Source organism: Amblyomma mixtum, chromosome 5 (genome assembly GCF_055824585.1).
Source record: "Amblyomma mixtum isolate Tamu chromosome 5, ASM5582458v1, whole genome shotgun sequence".
Classification (NCBI taxonomy): Eukaryota; Metazoa; Arthropoda; class Arachnida; order Ixodida; family Ixodidae; genus Amblyomma; species Amblyomma mixtum.
In genome coordinates, this window is record NC_143016.1 from 146,866,737 (window position 1) to 146,887,552 (window position 20,816).

Sequence of the window (20,816 nt, forward strand, 5' to 3'; positions counted from 1 at the left end):
TGCTTGTAAGAAGACTCGAAATATTAGCGTAATCTTAGAAAGCACCACCCGCTCCAATTATACATGAGCCATAAACGCGCCACTAGCACAGGTATCAAGCTGTCAATACGGAAACTTTTTCTGCAGCTTCGATCATCGTGTATTCATGACCCAAATATAATCGTTATTGATAGGGGCGCTGCGTTATTGGTCGAAAAACCGGAGCTGGCTACTCGCAATATATGCCACATGGGTGACAGCTGCCCATCGTTCTGGAACTGTGACGACGTTCGTGACCGATTGCGTCAACTGCTTTTTCAGGCGACACCGATGTCTGCGACTTAGCCAAGGTGCGTACTTGCTACGAGAACATCCTGGAAAGCGTTCCGCTCTTCTTCGCCGTCAGATCAGCGCGTGGTGACGCCACGGAAGCCTTCTGCAGGTAAGGTACCAGAGTAGACGAAATACTGATGCCAGCGTTCTCTTCACGTGGGTCACTTGGTCTTAGTGCTCCACGCACCCTGACAGCCCTGACTGTCCTGCCAGAAGGCCAGAGAAGCATCCAGTCTGCCGTTCAACTTTGGGCTTGCCAGTTCCCCTTATCGCGCTTCTTCGAGCCACAGGGGAGGGTCGGGAAGCTTTAGCCGACAGCAGGCACTTCGTAAGAAGGTTTCGTGCGCTCCTGCAGGCCTGTCAGCTTGGTTTGTACGCATAATTTCGCCCTAGTAGAAAAATGAAGTGTGCAGAGGAGTCCTTCAAGGAGCCGTTTTTATTACTTTGCTATTAAGGTATGTTACTATCTTCAAATGAAATTAAGGTGTATTGGTTGCAGTAAACTATAAAGTCGAGGATACCAAAATAAAACGAATCTACTGGGACTCGCGGGTCTTTGGGCAGTCTTGAGCAGCTTGTTGTACGTGTTGACGACGCGATGGCCAAACAGTACGTTATCTGCGTAGGAAAATATCCCGACCCTTTTTCCGGGCACTGAGAAAATCAATGGAAGCAATAGAAGGCACGTTTTCTGACTTTAACGCAGTTTCTTGAAAAAGGGTGTGTCCGCCGAGCGCTAAGTAACATCTGCACCTCCAGACCTTACCCTCGGAGAAAGTGACATTCCGTTTTACTTCACTAAACACCAACACGGCGTCATAATCCAGCGAAGTGAGACATAAGTGAGTGCACAGAACGAGCAGCATAGAAGCGGCGGTTGCTGTGCGCGTCTCTCAGGGTTACGATGGCATCCAATCGCAACTAATCGCACTTGCAGGCAGCGCCGACATCGGCACTGCCTTGGCAGAAGAGACTACCAGTTCTTTAAGGATCGCGGCCAAAATGACTGATTAGATACATGACGATCCACCAAGCAAACCGGTATCTTTTTCCAACCCTATGAGGTGCAAATTAGCAACACAATTTCGCAGCAAGAGCACTGCATGTGTTTTAATTCTGGTAGCGATTAGAGCTGTGTTGCTCTTAAAGAAGAGGACATCAGTTCCTTCAAGGGGTGCGGGAAGGTGGGGGAGACATGCGTGTGTCTAAACCTAATAAGACCTGCAAGGAACCTACAGCCATATTTGGTCACCCCCGACATTGAAACAATGGAATCTTAATTTGGCACGCAACTCAGTCGGGATTTCTCCTTCTTTCTCTCGATCATAAGCGTGCGGTTTGTGCTGCTATTCCATTTGCTGTCTCATGTTGAATTCCAATGGCAGATCGGGATCAAGTTTTTCTGCTCGGTTTGGATCAGTCGTATTCCAATGGTAAAATGGGAGCGCGAGTTGTATGTTCCAATGGCAGATCGGGATCAGGCGTAAATCCCGGATCGCTCCGTGGAGCAGCAATACTTGATCCGCCGAAATCGGCGGATTTCACCGGAACCTCGCGTGACGTTATCTTTTCCGCCGCGTCTGCTTCCTGTCGCGACCGGCAGCAGCCGCTTCGTTCCTGTCGTCGCTACGTGGTGAGCCGGGCGAGCCGAGACAGCCGGGCACTTTCCAGTCAACAGTGGACGGCAATGGTCTTGCTTCGAGCCGTGCGGCACTAATTTTGCTTCATGGAAGTGACAGTTCCGACTCGGGCACTGAAAGCTCAGAGTCCAGCAGTGAAGATTCGTCTGAAACCGACAGCGAGTGTGAAGCTGCCGGCCTGTATATGCCCAAGATGTGTATGCCTGCCGCCGGCGTCAGAAAAATGCGCTAATATTCTTTGTTCGCGTTCATAACAAGCCCTGGAGTAGAGGAATGTAAAAAATGAATCATTTTTGAGGATCGTTGGCCAATACCGAGTCGCTGGTAGAAGTGATAACTGCGATACAAGCAAATTTCTTCCTGATGCCCAGTGCGGCTGGCCTGCTGTCTTCTAGCTCCGCTGTTGGAGGCGTCGCAGAAATCGATCATGTCTTTATTTTATTATGAGACGAGGAACACAGTAAAACAGTGACGCGAGTAGCACCTTTACTACAGCGCTGGTCAATTCCGAAGCGCCCTCAGCTGCGGCATCGATGAAAAACAGTTAGGCTTAGCGACGACTACGGCAGCCAGGGAGAAACGTTGGCCGGGGGGCAGCGCAGTTCGTCGCTCGGCGTGTCCGCGGGCGGCGTCGTTGCCGAAAGCTCGACTGTCTCGCTGATTGGTTCAGCGGCTTGCGTCTCGCAGTCGCAAGGCTGGAAAATCGAGCAGCGAGCAACTTGCCTGCGCGTCGTCCGCCACTTCTTTCGTGAACGGTAGAGACAGGCTCACTGGCTCTCCGTAGACCGCGGCCGCATACTCACGTGTTCACGGAGAGAGGACCGTCCTGTACATACGCTTTGGTTTTGGTTTTACATTACGGCCTTCTTACTACCTCCTTTTTGTTTCGCCGAGACGGCGTCTGTGAACGCGGAGATCGCGCCTCGCGCAACTCCTGTCGCACTCGAACACGAAGCTAGCAGGGCGTCCGCTCCGCTCCGGAGGCGTGCCTAGTTCCGCGGCTCGCCGCTGCGGCGCTGGCGTCGCGCTCCCGAGGGAGCACTGGCATTCCAATCGCAAAATGGGAGGTGGCAAAGCTACGCGCTCCGACGCGCTCCGTACGCGATCCGATGGAGCGGTCTCGATCTGCCATTGGAATTCAGCATTAGTGCCCTTTCGTAAATACGTTCTCTCAGCAAAAATGAGAGCAAACGGATTTCGCGGACATTAGAAAACATTTTTCGTAAGTTATTTCTGGAGTAGACTCAAAGCGGTTAACTTTAACTACGTACTGTTAGTTATTATAAGTTACAAAAGTTCGTTTTTCATCTGGATGCCATTCCAACGGAAAGTTTCACCCGAGAGGCCATTGGTTCCGGCGCCAACTTCACCGAGATCTTGAAGCGATGTTTCGCTGAGTTTTCCAGTATGGAACCTTAAACAAATTCGTGCTCAAAAGCATGTCCACTTTGGTAAGGGCAGCCACAGGCGGTTACAGAGAGTGCGTTGCGGAATTTCATTAGCCCCGCATGTTCGACAGGCGGCTTGTTGGTGCTTGGTTTCCCCTTACACAGTAATCTGTGCAGTTTTCGCCAAGTGGTGTCTGTGCCTCTGGCAGTAACGCGGGCAGAGCCACTGTGAGCAGCAGCCTGCCACAGCGAGCCCTTCCAGATCGTGCGCGTGATTGACGCGTGTCCCGCAGCCACTACTGGGAGTACTCGTCGTGCTTCATGAAGCCGGAGACCAAGGCCTGCCGTGAGGACGAGCTGGTCGAGAGCATGGAGGCCCTCTACCGGCAAGTGAGCGCCGAGCTTTGCAACGACCCGGAGCGGCAGCTGCTTAAAAGTAAGCATGTCAGAGACGGGGCCCCTCTACTGCCCATACTTCAATGCTGGCTACAAGGAATAATAACAAGGCACTCAGGTTACCAAGACAAGGAAAAGAGCTGGCTTTAATCTAAAAGTGTAAATATAGCTTACATATTGCCAGGTGCACATAGTTAAATGCACGAATTCAGGCTCCGCTGCACCCTCTTTCATGTAATGAGGAAGTCTGCCACTCACGGTTTAAATTATATATTTCCCTGAAAAAAAAACATCCTATATTAACCTCTGACACGGGTAACGTTTCCCGCAAGAATGTCTTGGACCCCTGGTGCTGACTGTGGCGGGAACGGGCATTGTGCATCACCGTGAGGTGGATTTGTTGGTGGGCTCCAATCCACAGCTTGAAATTCTGCTGACGATAGTGCTGTTTGACTCGCTACTGTGTGAGTGCCTTCTTGGATCACGCGAGTCTGCTCTGAGACTTGTTTTGGTTGGTATCTTTGTTGCAATGGTAGGCGACGAGGCTTTCTGTGCAGTTCTCTGCCAGCCTCTGTGAAGATATGATATGAGCCGGGCGCGAGCATTCCTTCGACCTGTGCGTTCTATCAGCAGGGTCACTTCTAATGCGAACGCAGTCGACAATGCACAGTGGTGTCAGAGGCGATGCAGTGTTAACTGGGGAAGTTGGGACTATGGTTCATGAAGCTAACTTCCAAGGATGCTCAGGTGATAGGTTCGCAGAGGAAAAGAAGAAACGTGCAACTAGTTGTCTCTCATAGAGGTGCACCAAGTCCAGTCCGCCAGCAGAACCACGCCTGAATAGGTTATCGTGTGCATCGGCTCGAAACTGGAGGACCTTATAAATGTCGCAAATGTTCGCTGGGAGATTTGGATGTATTGTCTAGCGCATTGGAGCGTCTACTGTACATAATGTTTTTTTCTTACCAGAAACGTGTTACAGGCGTGGGCTCACTGCAAATTGTAAGGCGGCGTTGAATTGAAAATCGGTTTTCAGGGGGAAAATGGTGCAGTAGATGTCTCACATATCTCGGTAGGCTCCGAACCGCGCCGTAAGGGAAGGGATAGAGGTAGTGAAAGAAGAAAGGAAGAAAAAAGTGCCGTAGTGAAGGTCTCCGGAATAATTTTGACCACCTGGGGATAATTAGCGTGTTCTGACATCGCACAGCACACGGGCGCCTTTGGCTTATCGCCTCTATCGAAATGTGGCCACCGCGGTTGGGTTCGAACCCTGGTACTCTGGCTCAGTAGAGAGCGTCTCAACCACTGATCTACCGCGGCAGGTCGGCGTAGATTAGAAGCCTGCGCATAATTCTGTGCGGGCATGACCCGCTCCCTCCAGTAATTTGCTCTTCTCTTGAATACATAAAGTGAGTATCAAGATCTTAGGGGGGGGGGGGGGGGGGGGGGGGCAATACGTTTCAAGTAAATCATAGTGAGGTCGCATTTAGGCCTATGAGCCGAACCACAGACCCGGACGCCTGGACATTCATTTGAGCCCCGGAGACGACGCCAAACTATTCAGTCGTGGCTACGGTTTTGTCAACACTGGGCTTATCATTGTTCAATAAGCAAGTCATCAGTATAGGCAGGAACATTCACTTCAATGGCGAAGACAGATAAACCATGGATATTACTGTTTTGCCGGACACTCAAACAAAGCGGCTCCCGAGAAAAGGTCAAGTGTAGCGGTAACAAATAACAGCCTTCCTTCACGGATGACCAGATCGGCACGACTTCTGAGAAGTGACCATAAGCATTGAAAAGAGTCGAAGGGTTGTAACAGAGTTGCTTCTCTTTAAGTAAACTTGACCCGGAAGTCTAGTGTACATCCAAAAGACTTTTAATTTATAGACACCGGGAGGTATCTTTAAGAAGGAACTATAGTCTATAACAAATGTAGAAAGTCTATATCATTTTTAAAGGTAGCCCAATCATAAAGGAATAAAACTGTTCAGGATAGTAAATAACAGAAGTAGATAGCGCTGTCTTCATTTGCGAAAGTTTCGCTTCACGGCACTCTGCAATGCAGAGCCTGGGGTTAAGTTTTCATAATAGCGTGAAGAGAAACGTACCTTACAGTTGAAGTTCGTCGCCATAAAAATGCGGACGCCGTGGCCCGGAAATTGAAACTGTCCATAAGTTAAGTTCTGGAAAACAGCAACTCGCAAAGCTAAGCGCTGAAGATATGCGGCTCTAATCCCTAGCCGTGTGAGTTTGATAGGAAGAGGAGTCATAAGGCAAGCAAGTCGCGAATAGAAGTGGTTTCCGCCTTCTGCACACGGTTCTGGGCTTAGTGCCGTAATTGCAGAGAAAGCGAGCCTATGCTCACGCAGCATGCGGGTTTGCATGCAGGCTTCGTGGTCGAGGGAGACTGCAGCCCGTTGGAGGTCATCAGGCAGTGCGCTGTTCATACGCTGCAGGCGTTTTACAGCGCCAGAAACGAGTCATCTGCCTGCAGGTGAGGATGCTGTATTCGCTAGAAGCTCAGCTGCACGCCGTCAAAGGACACCTGTTCTTTGCGACAGCTTTATGTCGGCCAAGCGAAGTGAAAAATACGGCGTATCAGTAACTATATCGTTTGAAGAGGGTTTTTCCTGAACTCGCCAAAACAGCGGAGCAAACTGAAGGCTTTCCTAAACATGGCTTCTTGAACTTTCGTCCACTTGCTGCTCCAGTAGTGACGCTTCTGCCATGGCCACATTTCATAACTCTCGCCATAATAGCCCCTGTCCTGGTTGGCGCAGGAGGTCTGCCACATCAAACGGAAATCTTGCACGTTGTATTGCATTCGCACAACTTTGCATCACCATCCCCTCAAAAACAATCCGAGCAAAAGTTTCAAGCTCCATTCACTCTGTCGAAAGAAGCACAAAATAATGGCCTTGTAGACATGACGCAATTAACCTAATGCTGAGACGGCGGAAACTTGTTTCTAATGCCCCTATTTGAAACAACTCTTCATAAACCTTGTCGCCCGCACCTCGTTATTTCGAAGTGAGACCCTTGTGAAATTTGCAAGCGCTTTCGTTTAGCGGCATTCTAAGGATCTTAACTTGACCTCTTTGAGAGCTCGTTGAAGGTGGTCAAGGGTGAGCTGTCGTCGTCGGTGAAGCGGGAACAGGCTTAATTGCCCATTGACACTGATGACCGGGACCAACTCTTTACATCTGGCTTTAGGGCAATCAGAAGAAAGTTTGTTGAGGCTGAAAAAAACACGAGTTTCACAATCCTGCAGTGAGCAGCGCCCATTTTGTTTACTGAGTCCTTAGCAGCTAACTTCGAGGACATACCTTTCGCCAGAAAGTAGGTATTGCTGTCGAATATCTTGTAGTCTGTTCCGTAAGCTATATTTGGATATTCAGAGTTGAACAATAACCCTAGGCAGGATGTATGACGGTTTATTGACCCCTTAACAGATGTATGCCTTTTTTTTTCGTGCTCTCGGAGATAGTTCCATGCAGGGGTTAGGTGTCCTTGCTAACATCGCAGTAGTGCTTTTTATGAGCATGGGAGTGGACTAAACTAAACCTTGGGAAAATAGGTGGATGAAATAGTTCATTTTTTAGACTTGCGCCAAGCTTTCCATGTTCGCCACCTATGCGGGATGCCGATATTAAGATCACTCACGCGCTTGTTGGCTTAAGAATGTGCCGGCTTCAACCAGTCAGGAGAGAAAATGATATCACTTTTCAGTAGTCATACTAGCATCGGCTTCCAAGACCGGGGTCACGCAAAAAATTTCTTTTAGCTGTGGTGCATAGTATATCGGTCTTGTAATGAAAAGCTTTAATAATGGCACGAATAGCTATAGGCTGGAAGTGCACAAGATGCTTTGCGGATAATCGCTTGAGATCCACTCTTTTCAAGGCAAAGCTCAGAAACAGATTTCTGAGAGCCTCAAAGGGCAGTAAAAATGGTTAATTTTACGATGCGTTTCTACTGCTGAAAGTCAAGGAACTGTCTGTGAGTGCCGGGAGTCAGCTCTTCTACTCTTTCGCAGCTCCCTGGAGCTGGGACTGGTGCGCTGCCTGTCTGAGCCGTCCAGCATGTGTCGCCAACCCATCCATCGAGAGCCGCTAGCTGAGCGCTCCGTCGCCGCTTTCCTGCGTTGGCACGGCTGCCGGAGCCCTCCGCCCTCCTCCACAACCCCTCGTGAGTGCTGAAAGCCTGCCAACACGGTTCTCTACCGTCGTTGTGCGCGTATCATGCGCTTTGCTCCAAACACCGCTTAGCAAACATGTTGACTACGGGCTCATCACGCCGCATTTGTTTCGGACTCAAAAGTGCACCATAGATGCAAGTCAGATATGCTGGAACCCGAAACAGCGCTACGCGATTGTAATACTACCACGTTAAAAACGATGGGGTGAATGAGCGACTTTTTTTTGTGATAAAGCAACGGGCAGGCCGGAGGAAAAAAAGGAGCTGCATCCATTGCTCGGTTCCCGAAAGAGGTCCGAAAGCATGGAATTCTCGACGGAAGTCGAAGCGCTGTAGGAATATCAAGGCTTTTCTGGCACATATCAAGTTGTCAGCTGTCTATACGAGCACTTAGGAAAGAAAGTAATGCGCTTGCGCACGAATACGTGAGTTCGTGCGGAACACTCCAGAATGGTACCGTTGATTACACCACATCTGCATGTAAACTGGACATAAATAACGGCATAAATGTTTGGTTAGGTGACAAGCACCATGCTTACAAGGTCAAGCACGAGGGCAGCATTTACTCAGTGCAGACATCAGCGTTTGCTTTCCATAGTCGCAGCGCAGGGGTTCAAAAGTGCCGCGCTTTCAACCGCGTCGAAACGCTCCATTGGGGTTCGGTGTTTATGAACGAGTGCTGCAGCCCAGTTCCATTGCGAACAATTCCGAAGTACGTTGCGCGTGGCTTTCTAAAGAAACCTAAATTGAGCTTGACCTGGGATTGGAATTTGATTTATTGATGCCATAGTACTTCTTCCAAATGGTCTTGAAGCGCTTAGGAAACGCAGGAGCAAGAAAGTACATTTATCCCAAACATTCAAAGTTCTGCTTCGATCAAGAAGCTGTACCCGTGGTTATCATTGCTTCGAATGCTACGTCCGTCCACGGGCGCCCAGGTCCGTCCTATAACATCGAGCCATGGCGCCTACTTCTTCGGCGGCACTGCGAAGACAAGTAAAGCACGTGGCTGTCGAAAACTCCCGGATTTCTTCTCCGTCCCCCAAGAAGTAACCATGGTAGTAGTATGGCAACTCCCCACGAGAGTGCCTGCTGGAAAACCATTATTCCTGGGTAACATGGCCACATGTGGCGCATCGAGAGGACGGGTCGGTCCTCGTCGCGTTTGGCCCTGCTTTGCTAGGTATATTTGTATAATACCTCAAGTTTTCAGTTGCGACCAGTTGCGGCGCATCATGGCGACATCACTCGCCTCAGAAATAGCCCCTTAGGGCTCCTTCAGGCGCCAATGTCAAGAAGTTGCAGCTACGCTGCTAGAAATACACTTTATAAATACTTTCTAGTAACTCTACGTAGTGTTCCTGGCGCCCTGCTTACAGCCACACAAGCGTGACGGTGGAAACGGAAGTGCAGCCTACAGCAGCAGCGAACGCAGAGCAAACGTGGGGGAAAAGCCATTCGCAAAGCGCAAACATGGCTCCGCGGACTTACCTGTAGTGTTCTGAGCACGCTTTTCTTGACAAGAGTTCCATGTGTGCCCCTTTAGCACTCGAAGGTTACAGCCATCGTAAGCCAGTGGACGCCAGAAATCGCTGCATGTATTTTCCCGGACTCCATGAGGCTTCCTTAGATTTCACTGGCCAGTGCGGAAACCCGCATGTACAGACGTGAGCAATATGCGAGTGAACAAGCTTTGTGCACAAAATTGCGAATTTTTATTCTTTCTACACTAAACCTGAGAAACATTTTCAGGTGTTATCAGGCAGGAAGAAAACTACAAAGCCGGAAAAAAACTGTTCTTGTCGCAAATAGTAATGGAGTGATCAACGAATGAACGCTCGACTTGTCCCTATTATGATGCCCGACGACTGTACTACTCGTGTCGCACCCCCGTGCTCGCAGCGGGGGCTACGAAGCACCGCGAGCATAATGGACTCGACGCATGCGCCTGCAGGACCAGTGGACCCTTTCCTGGAGGAGTGTCCCTTCCAGCTGCACGAGATGTGCTTGGCGCAAGGCGTGGACGTGGCACGGGCCATGCTGCTTCTGTACGGACAGCCCGGCAGGAACCTGAGCCACTTCTACGCAGAGACCTGCGGGTGAGCGCGGCCGGCACTCTGAGTCTCTCAGTGGTGAACGGGGCCGATAACTTACAACTTCCTTTGTTTCATCGCTTTAGCTCAAATGATGCTCTAACCTAGTTGAAACACATGTAGCGATCCAAAACTCGTGTCACCAGAGTTGATGTCATCGGGTGTTCTCATATCGCTTGTCCGCAGTAAGTGTGGCAACCTAATTTTGTTTCTCGCGTGTGGCGTGCAACACGCGAAAAATTACCCTTGCGAATAATTTGTGAAAAGTAGTTGCCTAAAGCGTAAGTATCAAAATTTGAGTAAAAAATCCGAAAAATAACGTCTTTCAGATTAACTCCTTGATCGAAACTAAAACTCTAACTGAAAAACGCCGTGGATATCCGTGTGAGCAGGTTCTTCTCCAGAAGGTAATTTCCCCTCGTTTCTAGAAGCAGCTGTCCTTGAAACCTCATGCATGTCTGAATGGCTCAATAGTCGCTGAAAGGGGAACGGAACTTCCTTCCTGACCGTTCACTATTGTTTCTGGCATCTCTTTTCAGATCATTCGATTCTTTGTGCCGAGTCTCTCTTCTCGCCAAACAGATTTTCTCTCCATCCTAGAGCGCAGTTACCGCCTCGGGTTTTAACCGCTTTTGCAAGTCAGACCTTGTATTTGCCCGTGTGGATTAGGCGAAATTATAAGGGGAAAAAAAGGCATTTCGGTCCGGGCTGGGAATGGGGAGTTCGACAGATCTTGAGTTTACTTCAAAACACCTCCTTCTTTTCGAGTCGATATTGATGGGGTTTTCTTTTTCGGTCGGTGCCGTGCCAGCGAGGCATGGCGTTGTGCAGTACCATGTTCCTGCTTTCGCAGTGTCCTGAATCTCGCAATATTTCGGGGAAGAAGAGAGCGCTAAGGCGCCTGCCACTTGTGCGTTGCGAAAATTAGTGCTCCTCAAGTACCCTTGCTTAAATTGCAACTTTAATAGAATTCGCGAAACATAGTGGTCGCATATAAAAAGAACATGTAAGACAAGCGCTACTCGCAAATCATTTTTTTTATTCTGAGAAACATTCCTGAAGAGCTTTCCAGGAAAAACGACAAAGCACCTGTTTGCTGTTGTTTACTAAAATATAATTTGCGAGCTAATTTTTAGTTCGTCTGCCCTGACTTGTTTGTTGCTTTTCCTGGAAAGATAAGCTTGTAAGGATTGTTTCTCCGAATGAAGAATAATTTGCTAGTCAGCGCTGGTACTGCGGGTTCTTTCTTTTGTCTATTGTGTCTACCTGCGCTGCTGAACAGTCTGTTAGTACCAACTTGCCCAAATCGCTGCCTTAATTGCAGTGTGTCCTCCTCGGCCGCTTTACTGCGGAGCGTAACAAAATGCACCTGAGTACACAGAACAATATTTGGCTGCGTGTCATCGTACGCTTAAATTATTTTAGCTGGTATTTCCACCACTTCCGCACGGAATAAGAGGATTAATCACGAATTCTGAAAAACATTACCACTCCACTGAAAACCCATTGCTCATCGTAAATTTGTTAAATTCAACTCGGTATATACCTTGGCGGCTACACTTTTTACGCCTCATATCAATGTGCAGGCGTGACAACGAGAGTTACAGCCTCGCATCGGAGCTAGTGTCAAGATTCCGACCTCTCGTTCTGTTCGAAAGCAGAAATTGAAAAGCAACTGATTCGCGTGACGGATGGGCGATTCGAACACGAAACAAAAACGCACTAAACGGGCACTCGTATCTCAGGATGGAAAACGTATCTGACGTGGAACATTTCCTAGGAAGGCAACCTTTCGTTCGTCTCGCCGGAGAGAGAGAGAAAGGAATTTTAATGAGGGAAAGGTGGAGAGGTCGCCGGATTGTCTTCGTGGCGTATGTACACAGTAAGAGAGCAAAACACATGTCTAGAACGACCGAACTGTGTGTTCCGCAGCTCCCAAAGCCGCTGCGACCCAGGAGAGAAAAAAAATGAATTTGGAATCCTATGAGTTTAACTGCACATGTTTACATCCACACAATTTTTCACCAAATATATCACGTGTTGAGCCCGAAACACGCCCAGAATGTGCTCTAGAAAGGCGCTTTACATTCTGTACATGGGACACATCTTCAGTGAAGCCAAGCAGAGAACACAATGGCGCCGAAAATTAGGTAATTCATTTATTGATTTTATCTCAATATACTGTGGACAAGATTTGTGGCCAATGCTGGGACCAATACAAAGAAAGCAAACGCATAAACCACAAAAACGAGGAAGTTCACAACGTCACGAGCATTATATCAAAACAATGCAACAATGAATTAAAGCGATGCCGTTCAAGGGTGGCAAGAACACTGAAGGATTGGAAATTGGCCCTCAGGAGAGAGTTTCGATCAGAAATGGTTCGGTGGGAAAACAATCTCTCCTTGAATGCTTCAGTCCTTCCAAAAATGGCTTCTAACAAACGACCTCCTGACAAGCATGTTTGCTTTGAGCATCATTGTCTAAGAAGCTTGTGTTGAGGTACATTTCATTGATATATTAAAAGAGTATGCATGAATAATAAACGGTCCATTTTTTCTGCGAATTCCAAGCGAGGCGTATGCGTGAGGTTATGAAAGGATGGGCCACAAGAAGAGGCGGAAGTGGCTATAAGCAGGTATGAAGCTAGGAAAAACAGCCACTACCGGTTGTGGCGTGCTTTGAGAATTAGCTCTTGCAGCTGGCGGCTGACTGCACATGTGCAGCACACCTGCTGCCTCAGCTAACGGGCAAACGCCGAAAAGCATGGCAGGTGTGAGGAGATCCGGTTGGCGGCCCTTCGGAGAGCGAGGCCCCAAGGTTTCACGAGCTTCGCCGACGCCGACCACGGTCCGGTCGACGCGTCGGCAAACGCAGGAAGGCAAACGCCAGTGCGCAGAGGCACCGCGTGTTCGCCACGCTTATAAAGACACCCCAAGACTCCGGCTGGCACGAATAGACTGCCTGAGAGAAGCCAGAATCGCGAGCAGTCTACGCGCTGCTCTGGTGGGACCGGCCAAGCGAACACCGTATCAAACGCCTTCGAGTAATCTATGGAAATGGCGCCGACCTGGCTCATAAGATTAACTGCTGGGGCGCTATGCTGGAAGGCCCGAGTTTGAAGTTGAAGTTGAAGTTTATTTCTCGCTCTCAGTGGTACAAGTATTACTTACAGTATTACAGTATTACAAATATTACAGTGGTACAAGTACAAGTATTACTGGGAGAGAGAGGACGCAGGGAAAAAAGCTGCTTGAATGCAGCTTGAGGGGCACCCTGCGCCCACACTGCTGAGGCAACGTATTGCCTCAGTTGTTAGTTTACAAGACAGCTACAGGTGAGGCACTCGAAAACAATAAATAAAGTATCAACATGAATATAATATCTACAGTGGCACTTAAACATTAGTATCACAATCACAACAAAAAGCGTCATAAATACTTAAAAAAAAAAACCAAAAGCATCACATCAACCAGGTGTACAACAGCAGAATTCACACGTGTTACAGCTTAATCACAGTTCGGAACAAGTTGTAATTAAATGTCTTCAAAAAGATACAAAATGGTTTTTAAGCTCTTTACCGTGATGCATTTTAGCGATATGTTGTTATTTTCTAAAACGTTTAGGTATTTTGACAGAATAAAAGATAAAGATTGCATACCGTATTTGGTCCGACAAAGAGGCAGTGACCAAGGAAAATGAGAGCGGGTATTGTAGACGGTTGAATAGCGAGACATTTTTAGAAGTGAGAGAGTGGTTTCATTGTTAGTAAAAACCGCAGTTTTGTACATTGATAGCAATCTGAAAGGAAACAAAGAAGTGAACTTTAGAATGCCAAATTTAATGAAGTATGGATGTGTGTGGGTCTGCCTCGATACGTTTGCTATGAGTCTAACTGCCCGCTTTTGTACTGTTATTAGTTTGGATATGTTGTGCTGGGTCGTCGTTCCCCAAACTGTGAGACAGTAAGTCAGTGATGGGAGAAAGAATGCTTGATAAATGAGGACCTTTACTCGAGACGGAAGTGTGTCCCTATGTTGGCAAATAAGACCGTTGAAGCGATTCAGTTTTTTCCGAACATGATTGACCTGTTCGTCCCAGGTGAGACACTCTGAGAAGATAACTCCTAAGCATTTTATGTTTTTCACGATTGCAATTGTTTTGCCTCCTAATGATAGGGTGAAATTGGTGTGAACAGTTTTGTTTCTTGTTCGGTATAAGACGGCCTTCGTTTTTTCAGAATTAACTTTTAGATGATTATTTCTTGACCACTCGTGAAGATATTCCAGAAACTTATTTGCTCGCGAAAATAATTCGGCTTCTGTGCTACCCGACAACAGTGCTGTAATATCATCAGCAAAGCCCACAAGGTCAACGGCAGGGGTAGAAAAGATGTCATTAATGTAAACAAGAAAAAGTAAGGGCCCCATTATGCTGCCCTGGGGAACACCAGAGAGAAGTGGCTCAAGGCTAGACAACTTGTTATTATGAGAAACCATTTGTCTGCGATGAGCTAAGTATGATTTGAGCAGAGACAAAGTGACTCCCCTAATTCCGTAGTGTTCCAGTTTTTGCAGCAGCAGATTATGGTTGAGCAAGTCGAAGGCTTTTGAAAAATCGACATAAATGCCAAGGACCAGGCATTTCCTCTCAAAGGCTTCAACTATTAGTTCTTTTTGCTTAATCAAAGCTGTCTCTGTCGATTTTTTAGGCCTAAAGCCAAACTGTTGGTCAGATAGGACACCATGCTTATCTAAAAATTTAGTTATTCTGGAACACATAATTTTTTCTAAACCCTTTGATAACACAGGCAGGATCAAGATCGGCCGGTAATTTGATAATTCTGATGTGTCGCCTCCTTTATGAATGGCAATAACTTTTGCGACTTGCATTTCTGTCGGAAAGATCCCTGTAGCGAGAGCAATGTTGTAAATGTGAGTTAACGGTACAGCAAGTAAGTCAATAATAAACTTAAAAGGTTTTATGCGGAATCCATCTTTGTTTCATTTCATTTCATTTATTTCATCCTTAAAGGCCCAAGGGCATTACATAAGGAGGGGGCTACAATTCATATAAAAGAAGCATAAAAAAACACACGCACAATGAACACACACAACAAACTTCAAAAGCTAAAGAGAAAAAAATAAAGAAAAAAGATAAAGGGTTTACAAGTGCAGTGAAAGCATACAAAGAAAAAAAATTCGCTTGCGGCAGCGAGCACAGATGAAAGTCAATGATCAACACGTGGTAAAAAATGACAAGGAATTCACTTATTCTGAAGATGACGGGCCAGTTCTGTACGAAAAGATTTTGAATCGTTGCATAAAACTATGTCGTTAGGTAGGGCATTCCAGAGTGTTATTGCATTGGGGAAAAATGAACTATTCATTGCTAATGTGCGGGTCTTCATACCGGCTATGGGGTGGCTATGGCTGAGGCGGCTTGAAGTTCTTATCGGGGATTTTAGAAGTGGGTGTCTTGAAGCTGGATGATGGAAGAAGTTATGAAGCAGGCAAAGACGTGAAATTATGCGGCGTGATTCAAGTGATGGGAGGGAAAGAGAGCGTTTGAGTGCAGTGATACTAACTTCTTTGGAATATTCAGAGGTGATAAACCTGACGGCGCGATTTTGGATGGCCTCGATTTCGGCTGAAAGGTATGCTTGGGATGGATGCCAGATAGATGATGCGAATTCAAGTTTGGGGCGGACGAATGTTTGATAAGCCAGTTTTTTAACATCTGGAGATGCTGATTTCAGGTTTCGCCGGAGATAACCTAGGACACGAGAGGCATCGGAACATATCGTTTGGACGTGAGTTACCCAAGATAGTGTCGATGTCAGATGTAAACCAAGGTACTTGTAGGATGTTGTTGGAGCAATCGGAACCGTGTTAATGCTGTAAGTGTGCTGGATTACAGTGTGCTTGCGAGAGAATGACAAGAGTTGACATTTTTCAAGGTTTAAGGGCATGAGCCATCGGTTGCACCATGTAGCTATGGCATCAATGTCTTTTTGCAGGAGGTGACTGTCAGTGGGATGACGAATGGGGCTGTATATGACACAGTCGTCTGCAAATAGTCGTAGCTTGGCGTTTATGTTAACTGGAAGATCGTTTATGTAAATTAGGAATAGCAATGGTGATAAGCCTGCGCCCTGGGGGACGCCTGACGTAACATTAGTGAGGGGTGAGTGGTAACCATTGCTTGAGGTAAACTGCTAAAAACTGTTACGACTTCAGTTTCAGTTGTGGGGAAAAGGAATATAGACTCGGCAACAATTGGTGTTTGCAAAGCGTAGCCGGGATTCGGTGCGGTGGAAGAAAGTAGGGTTTTTGTGATACTCGAAAAATGTTCATTAAATGCATTTGAGAGATCGTCTCCGGTAATAACGATGCCGTCTTTCATTACTGAGGTAACAGGATATTTGGGATTTCGGTTTAAGAGTTTGTTTAGTTGGAACCATTTCGCACTCACATTTTTACCAGACATGGATGAGAAAGTGCTGTTGTAGTAATTGAACTTCGCGGATTTCAGCTCTCGGTTAAGAGAATTGCGGTATTTCTTGTATTTCTCTAGCTTTGACGGGTCGCGGGATTTAATAAACTGTGCAAACAGCTTTTCTTTAACCTTTATTTTGCGCAGTAGGTCTTGCGTTAACCACGGCTTTTTAGCTTTTTGTTTGCGAGGACGATCAACCAAGAAGCATTTATCGTACACAGCCTTTAGTTTCTTAACCAGGATGCTGTATGCGTCATTCGCATCCTTTGAGCGCATCACATCATCCCACCTAGCTGCACACATATCCGTTCGGAAGCGTTCCAGGGTTATCATATCTATGCGCTGATAGCTATTGCAAACATTTTGTCGGGCAGAATTGGACCTTGCAGCAGGAATGAAAGCGAAAGTTGGAATGTGGTCACTTACGTCTGATAGAAGTGTGCCAGCCTTTGCATTAGAAATTTCCGAGTTAGTAACGATGATATCTAGAGAGGAAGATGTAGAGCAGGTTATGCGAGTGGGAGTATTGATAAGGTTTGAAAGTCCGTAAGCATCAAAAAGGGACATAATTTCTGTTTGTCTGGTCGAGATGCTTTGCATGTCAACGTTCACGTCACCCGCTAAAACCAGTGATTGTCCATTGGTGGACACATAATCAAAAAGGCTTTCAAGCATATCAAGGCATTTCTCGAAACTACCGTCTGGGGGGCGATATAAAACAGTGTAAACTTCGCGATCATGCTCAACAGTTTGCATTTCATAGTTTGCTGAAACTCGGAATCTTCCCGAGCTCTGGCGACGCCCTCAGATGAGTGAAATAATCGTAGCAAGACAAAATCCCACCCTCGACACGCCTCAAACTTCATTGGGTTATCTGGATATATTCCGTGCTTTATCATCACATCGGCGCCACCTCATCGGCTTCTTGGGCGGTCTACAAAGAACGGGTCACGTGAGCCAACCGCCAGTGCACTTTTCATTTGTGTGTCGCTCCACCAAGTGCACTGCGTGTGCAATTAGACAAACGAGGTTTGTTGAATTTTATAATGCACTTAATACACCTTTATAAGCATTTTATAGCGTGCAAGATTTGGATTTAAAGCGTTTTGGAGTGATTTATGCATTATAAATTTTGCTTTGTACCGCGAGGGAACGCTGCCAACGCCCGTCATCAGCTGACCGCCAATGGCGACGAGGTACATGTGCAACGCTGTGAAGGCTACGGAAGTAGTCCGCAAAAAAAATAGAGGTGTATCACTCCGCGCTGTTCTGTGGCCGTGTGGTCTAACGCGTTGCTCCGCAGAGTCGACAGGCAATGGTAGCGCGTGGGTTCAAACCCCGCATGGTGAAACTTTTTTATCTCACATTTTTTAAGCATGAAATGCTTTTAGCTCCCGTTGTCGGCAGTGTGGTGACGTCACGCCGAGACCGAGAGCCATCATCCGGGCACTGAAATCCACTCATCCGGGCACTGAATTCCAGTCATCCGGGCACTGAATTCCAGTCATCCGGGCACTGAAATCCACTCATCCGGGCACTGAAACGAGAACATCCGGGCACCGTACGAGACTTAACGAGATTTAACGAGACTCTCTAAGCCCTCCTACGCGACCGGCATGCAAGCGCCGGTTGGTCTCCAAATGAGACAAAAAATAACTGCTGCCAGTGCCTTCTCAATGTTTATCAAGATATCATTGGAGCTGTGGGTTTGATAATGCACGGAATTATAATATCCGATTTCTAATAACGCGTGCAAAAAGCACATCAATGCCACGTTACACTTCGTTGTCATACGTGATCCGGGGGAGAAGCGCTGCGTTCAAAGGGCAAGGCATCGCGCCGAACGGCCCGACATTAGGCCCGTAAACATTTCATGCTTACTCTACTCTCGTTTACGGGAGAGGCAGAGATTTTTTTTCATCGCAAGTTGAATTTCGCGTGACTTGAATGAGAAAACTCGTTTTGTTCAGAATCGCTTGAATATTATGCCGTGTTCTGAAATGAACTGCATGCATCTGTTGATTTCATGCATACCGCGTTAATGTGAGCTGTCCGAAATTCGTTGTCAATGAGCTCGCACCGGCTTTTGGTCAGCAGTGGCGGTTATCTTCCCGATTCTGCAGCATTGTGACTATACTTTTTAGATGCAAGTGAGAGGTTTGTGCGAAAGAAGACATTCATTCGTCGGATTTAATTAATTAGCACAGTGGTGAGTGCTCTGCAGTGGCCCGATTAACAAGTGGCCATCTGCAACTTTCGATTTCGCCCTTGCTGAGGAGCCCACTTTTTTTTTGTGGGCCTCTCTTAAGGTACCTGGCATGTTATGAATTGTTCTGTGGAACCAGTTAGCGGCTGATCCAGTCTTCGCCAAAAGAGTCTGGGACCGACTTTGGCACTGTGCTGTAGAGTAGCACAAAGAACTTGGCGAGAACAATTATTTTTTACTGATTGCAATGTTCAATGCATAATGTGCCTTCCTCGTTAAATAGTTGGCCTTCACCATGTCAGGATTCGACTTCGAAGGGGCCTTTACGCAATGTAGGTCCCGTGGACGCATCCCATGACGTCTGTGATGCCGCCGCGCAGAAGGAAACGCTCCTCAACATACGCACGCTCGGCCGCAGTCGTGGGCAAAGCGAGCCACCGCTTCTGCACAGCCGCGTCGATAAGCGCGTCGGAAACGTCCCTCACACAGCGGCTCACAGTACTTTATTGGCGTCCAATAGAGCGGTCTGCGCCGACGCTCCCCTGGAAGCTCCCGGTCGCGAAGAACCGTAGGGCGCAGAGGACTTGCTCTTCGACCGAAAGCGAATGAAGCCCGGTACGCACTCTCCGCAGGCGTGGGTCGTCGCCTAATTATTTACACAACCATCGTACCGATTTTTTGGACAGGCGAAAATGTCGCTGGAATTCGTCGTCGGCCAAGGCAGTAAACGGGTCCAGCCGGCCGTACTGACATTTGCCGTCAGAGGAAGCGATTACCCAGGCTGCTGCTGCTGCCGCCATGACAGTCCCGAGATGAATTCGGGGCACTTCGCCGTTCACGAGTTTAGCTCCGAGTTCACCTGTCAATCAAAACCATTAGTCACGCCCCCGGCGTGCCGTACATAAATTATAGGCGTACGCGCTATGGGTGGGCCACTCCCAACTTCCCTGCCGGCTACAGGTATGCTGCGCGGCTGTGCTGATTGCTGACAGACATCGACGATGTTGACCATCGAAATATAACAGGCAAAACGGACGTCATCGCTGATAAATCTAAGCACCTCTGCGAAGGACACGCAACGTGGCGAAAGCCGCCGATTTCTTCGCTCGCATACCAAGATTGCACAACACTATAGCCTGTTGCAACCACGTAAGACACAGCACAACGCTGAAGGCGCGTCGCACCTACTTGCAAGGCGTCAAACACGGAGCACGACGACGAACCGGTGCTTGGAGCACGTCCTACTCCAACAACACCGCATCACAGGTGTTTGGCTTGGCCGTCCTTTCACCGGTGATAAAGCTCAGCATCAATGTGTCAAACACATCTGGGATCGACAAATGATCGCTGCTCCAGACCCAGTGCAATAAAGTGTTTGTAATTTCCAGCACGCAAGCACTGCGTACTTCACAACCGTAACACCTTTCTCTGTTATAAGTCCGATTCCATTATTACAAACAAGATCCCTCACCTGCCCGAATGATATTAATGCGATGTCCCTGCGGTATACAATGGCGATCGACGTTAGTGACCAAACCAGTCCGCAAAACCTTGAAGTGCGCGACGTTAACAGATACTACGCAGATACGCGCGCCACCCCTTCACAGCTTTTAGTCAGCGTCTGATGACATAGGATGAGTTGTGTCGCTGGGTAGCACGTTCTTCGCATCCGCAGTGCACTAAAGAGGCGTCACACACAACAGGCATACGTAATGAATCATTGAATACAGCCAAACAGCAATTTTTTTTTTCTCACACCGCATCACAGCCGCTCGCACGGCCAATTTCTACCGCCGAGATTCGTCAAGAGCGTACTAAAAGCAATGGTTGGCCATAGCGGGGTGCCGCAGCGGCCGTAGCAGCGGAGAGCTCCACCTGAGGTCACTGCAGAGAGCAGCAGTGACGCGGGGGTGCAGCGAAGTTCAGTTTTTTGCTTTTGTTTATTATGCAAGCCAGAAGATGCATTACTGTTATATTTTGATATACGACACAATAAAATATATTATCGCAATGGCCGAAAAATGAGACAGATTCAGCGTGTAGTAGTTGCCCAGTCTTTCCAGTCGAAGGCAGCGCTACC

At 47.7% G+C, this 20,816-nt stretch overlaps 1 protein-coding gene across 1 annotated transcript in view; it reads left to right on the forward strand.

Moving 5' to 3' along the window:
- The window catches only part of LOC149344026 (uncharacterized), a 34,849-nt gene that overhangs the window by 4,563 nt on the left and 9,470 nt on the right, over positions 1–20,816 (forward strand). The window contains exons 2-6 of the mRNA XM_089542541.1: positions 301–421; positions 3,634–3,776; positions 6,131–6,236; positions 7,779–7,930; positions 9,894–10,038. Coding sequence (XP_089398667.1) covers positions 301–421; positions 3,634–3,776; positions 6,131–6,236; positions 7,779–7,930; positions 9,894–10,038 — 667 coding nt within the window. The remainder of the gene's footprint in view (positions 1–300; positions 422–3,633; positions 3,777–6,130; positions 6,237–7,778; positions 7,931–9,893; positions 10,039–20,816) is intronic.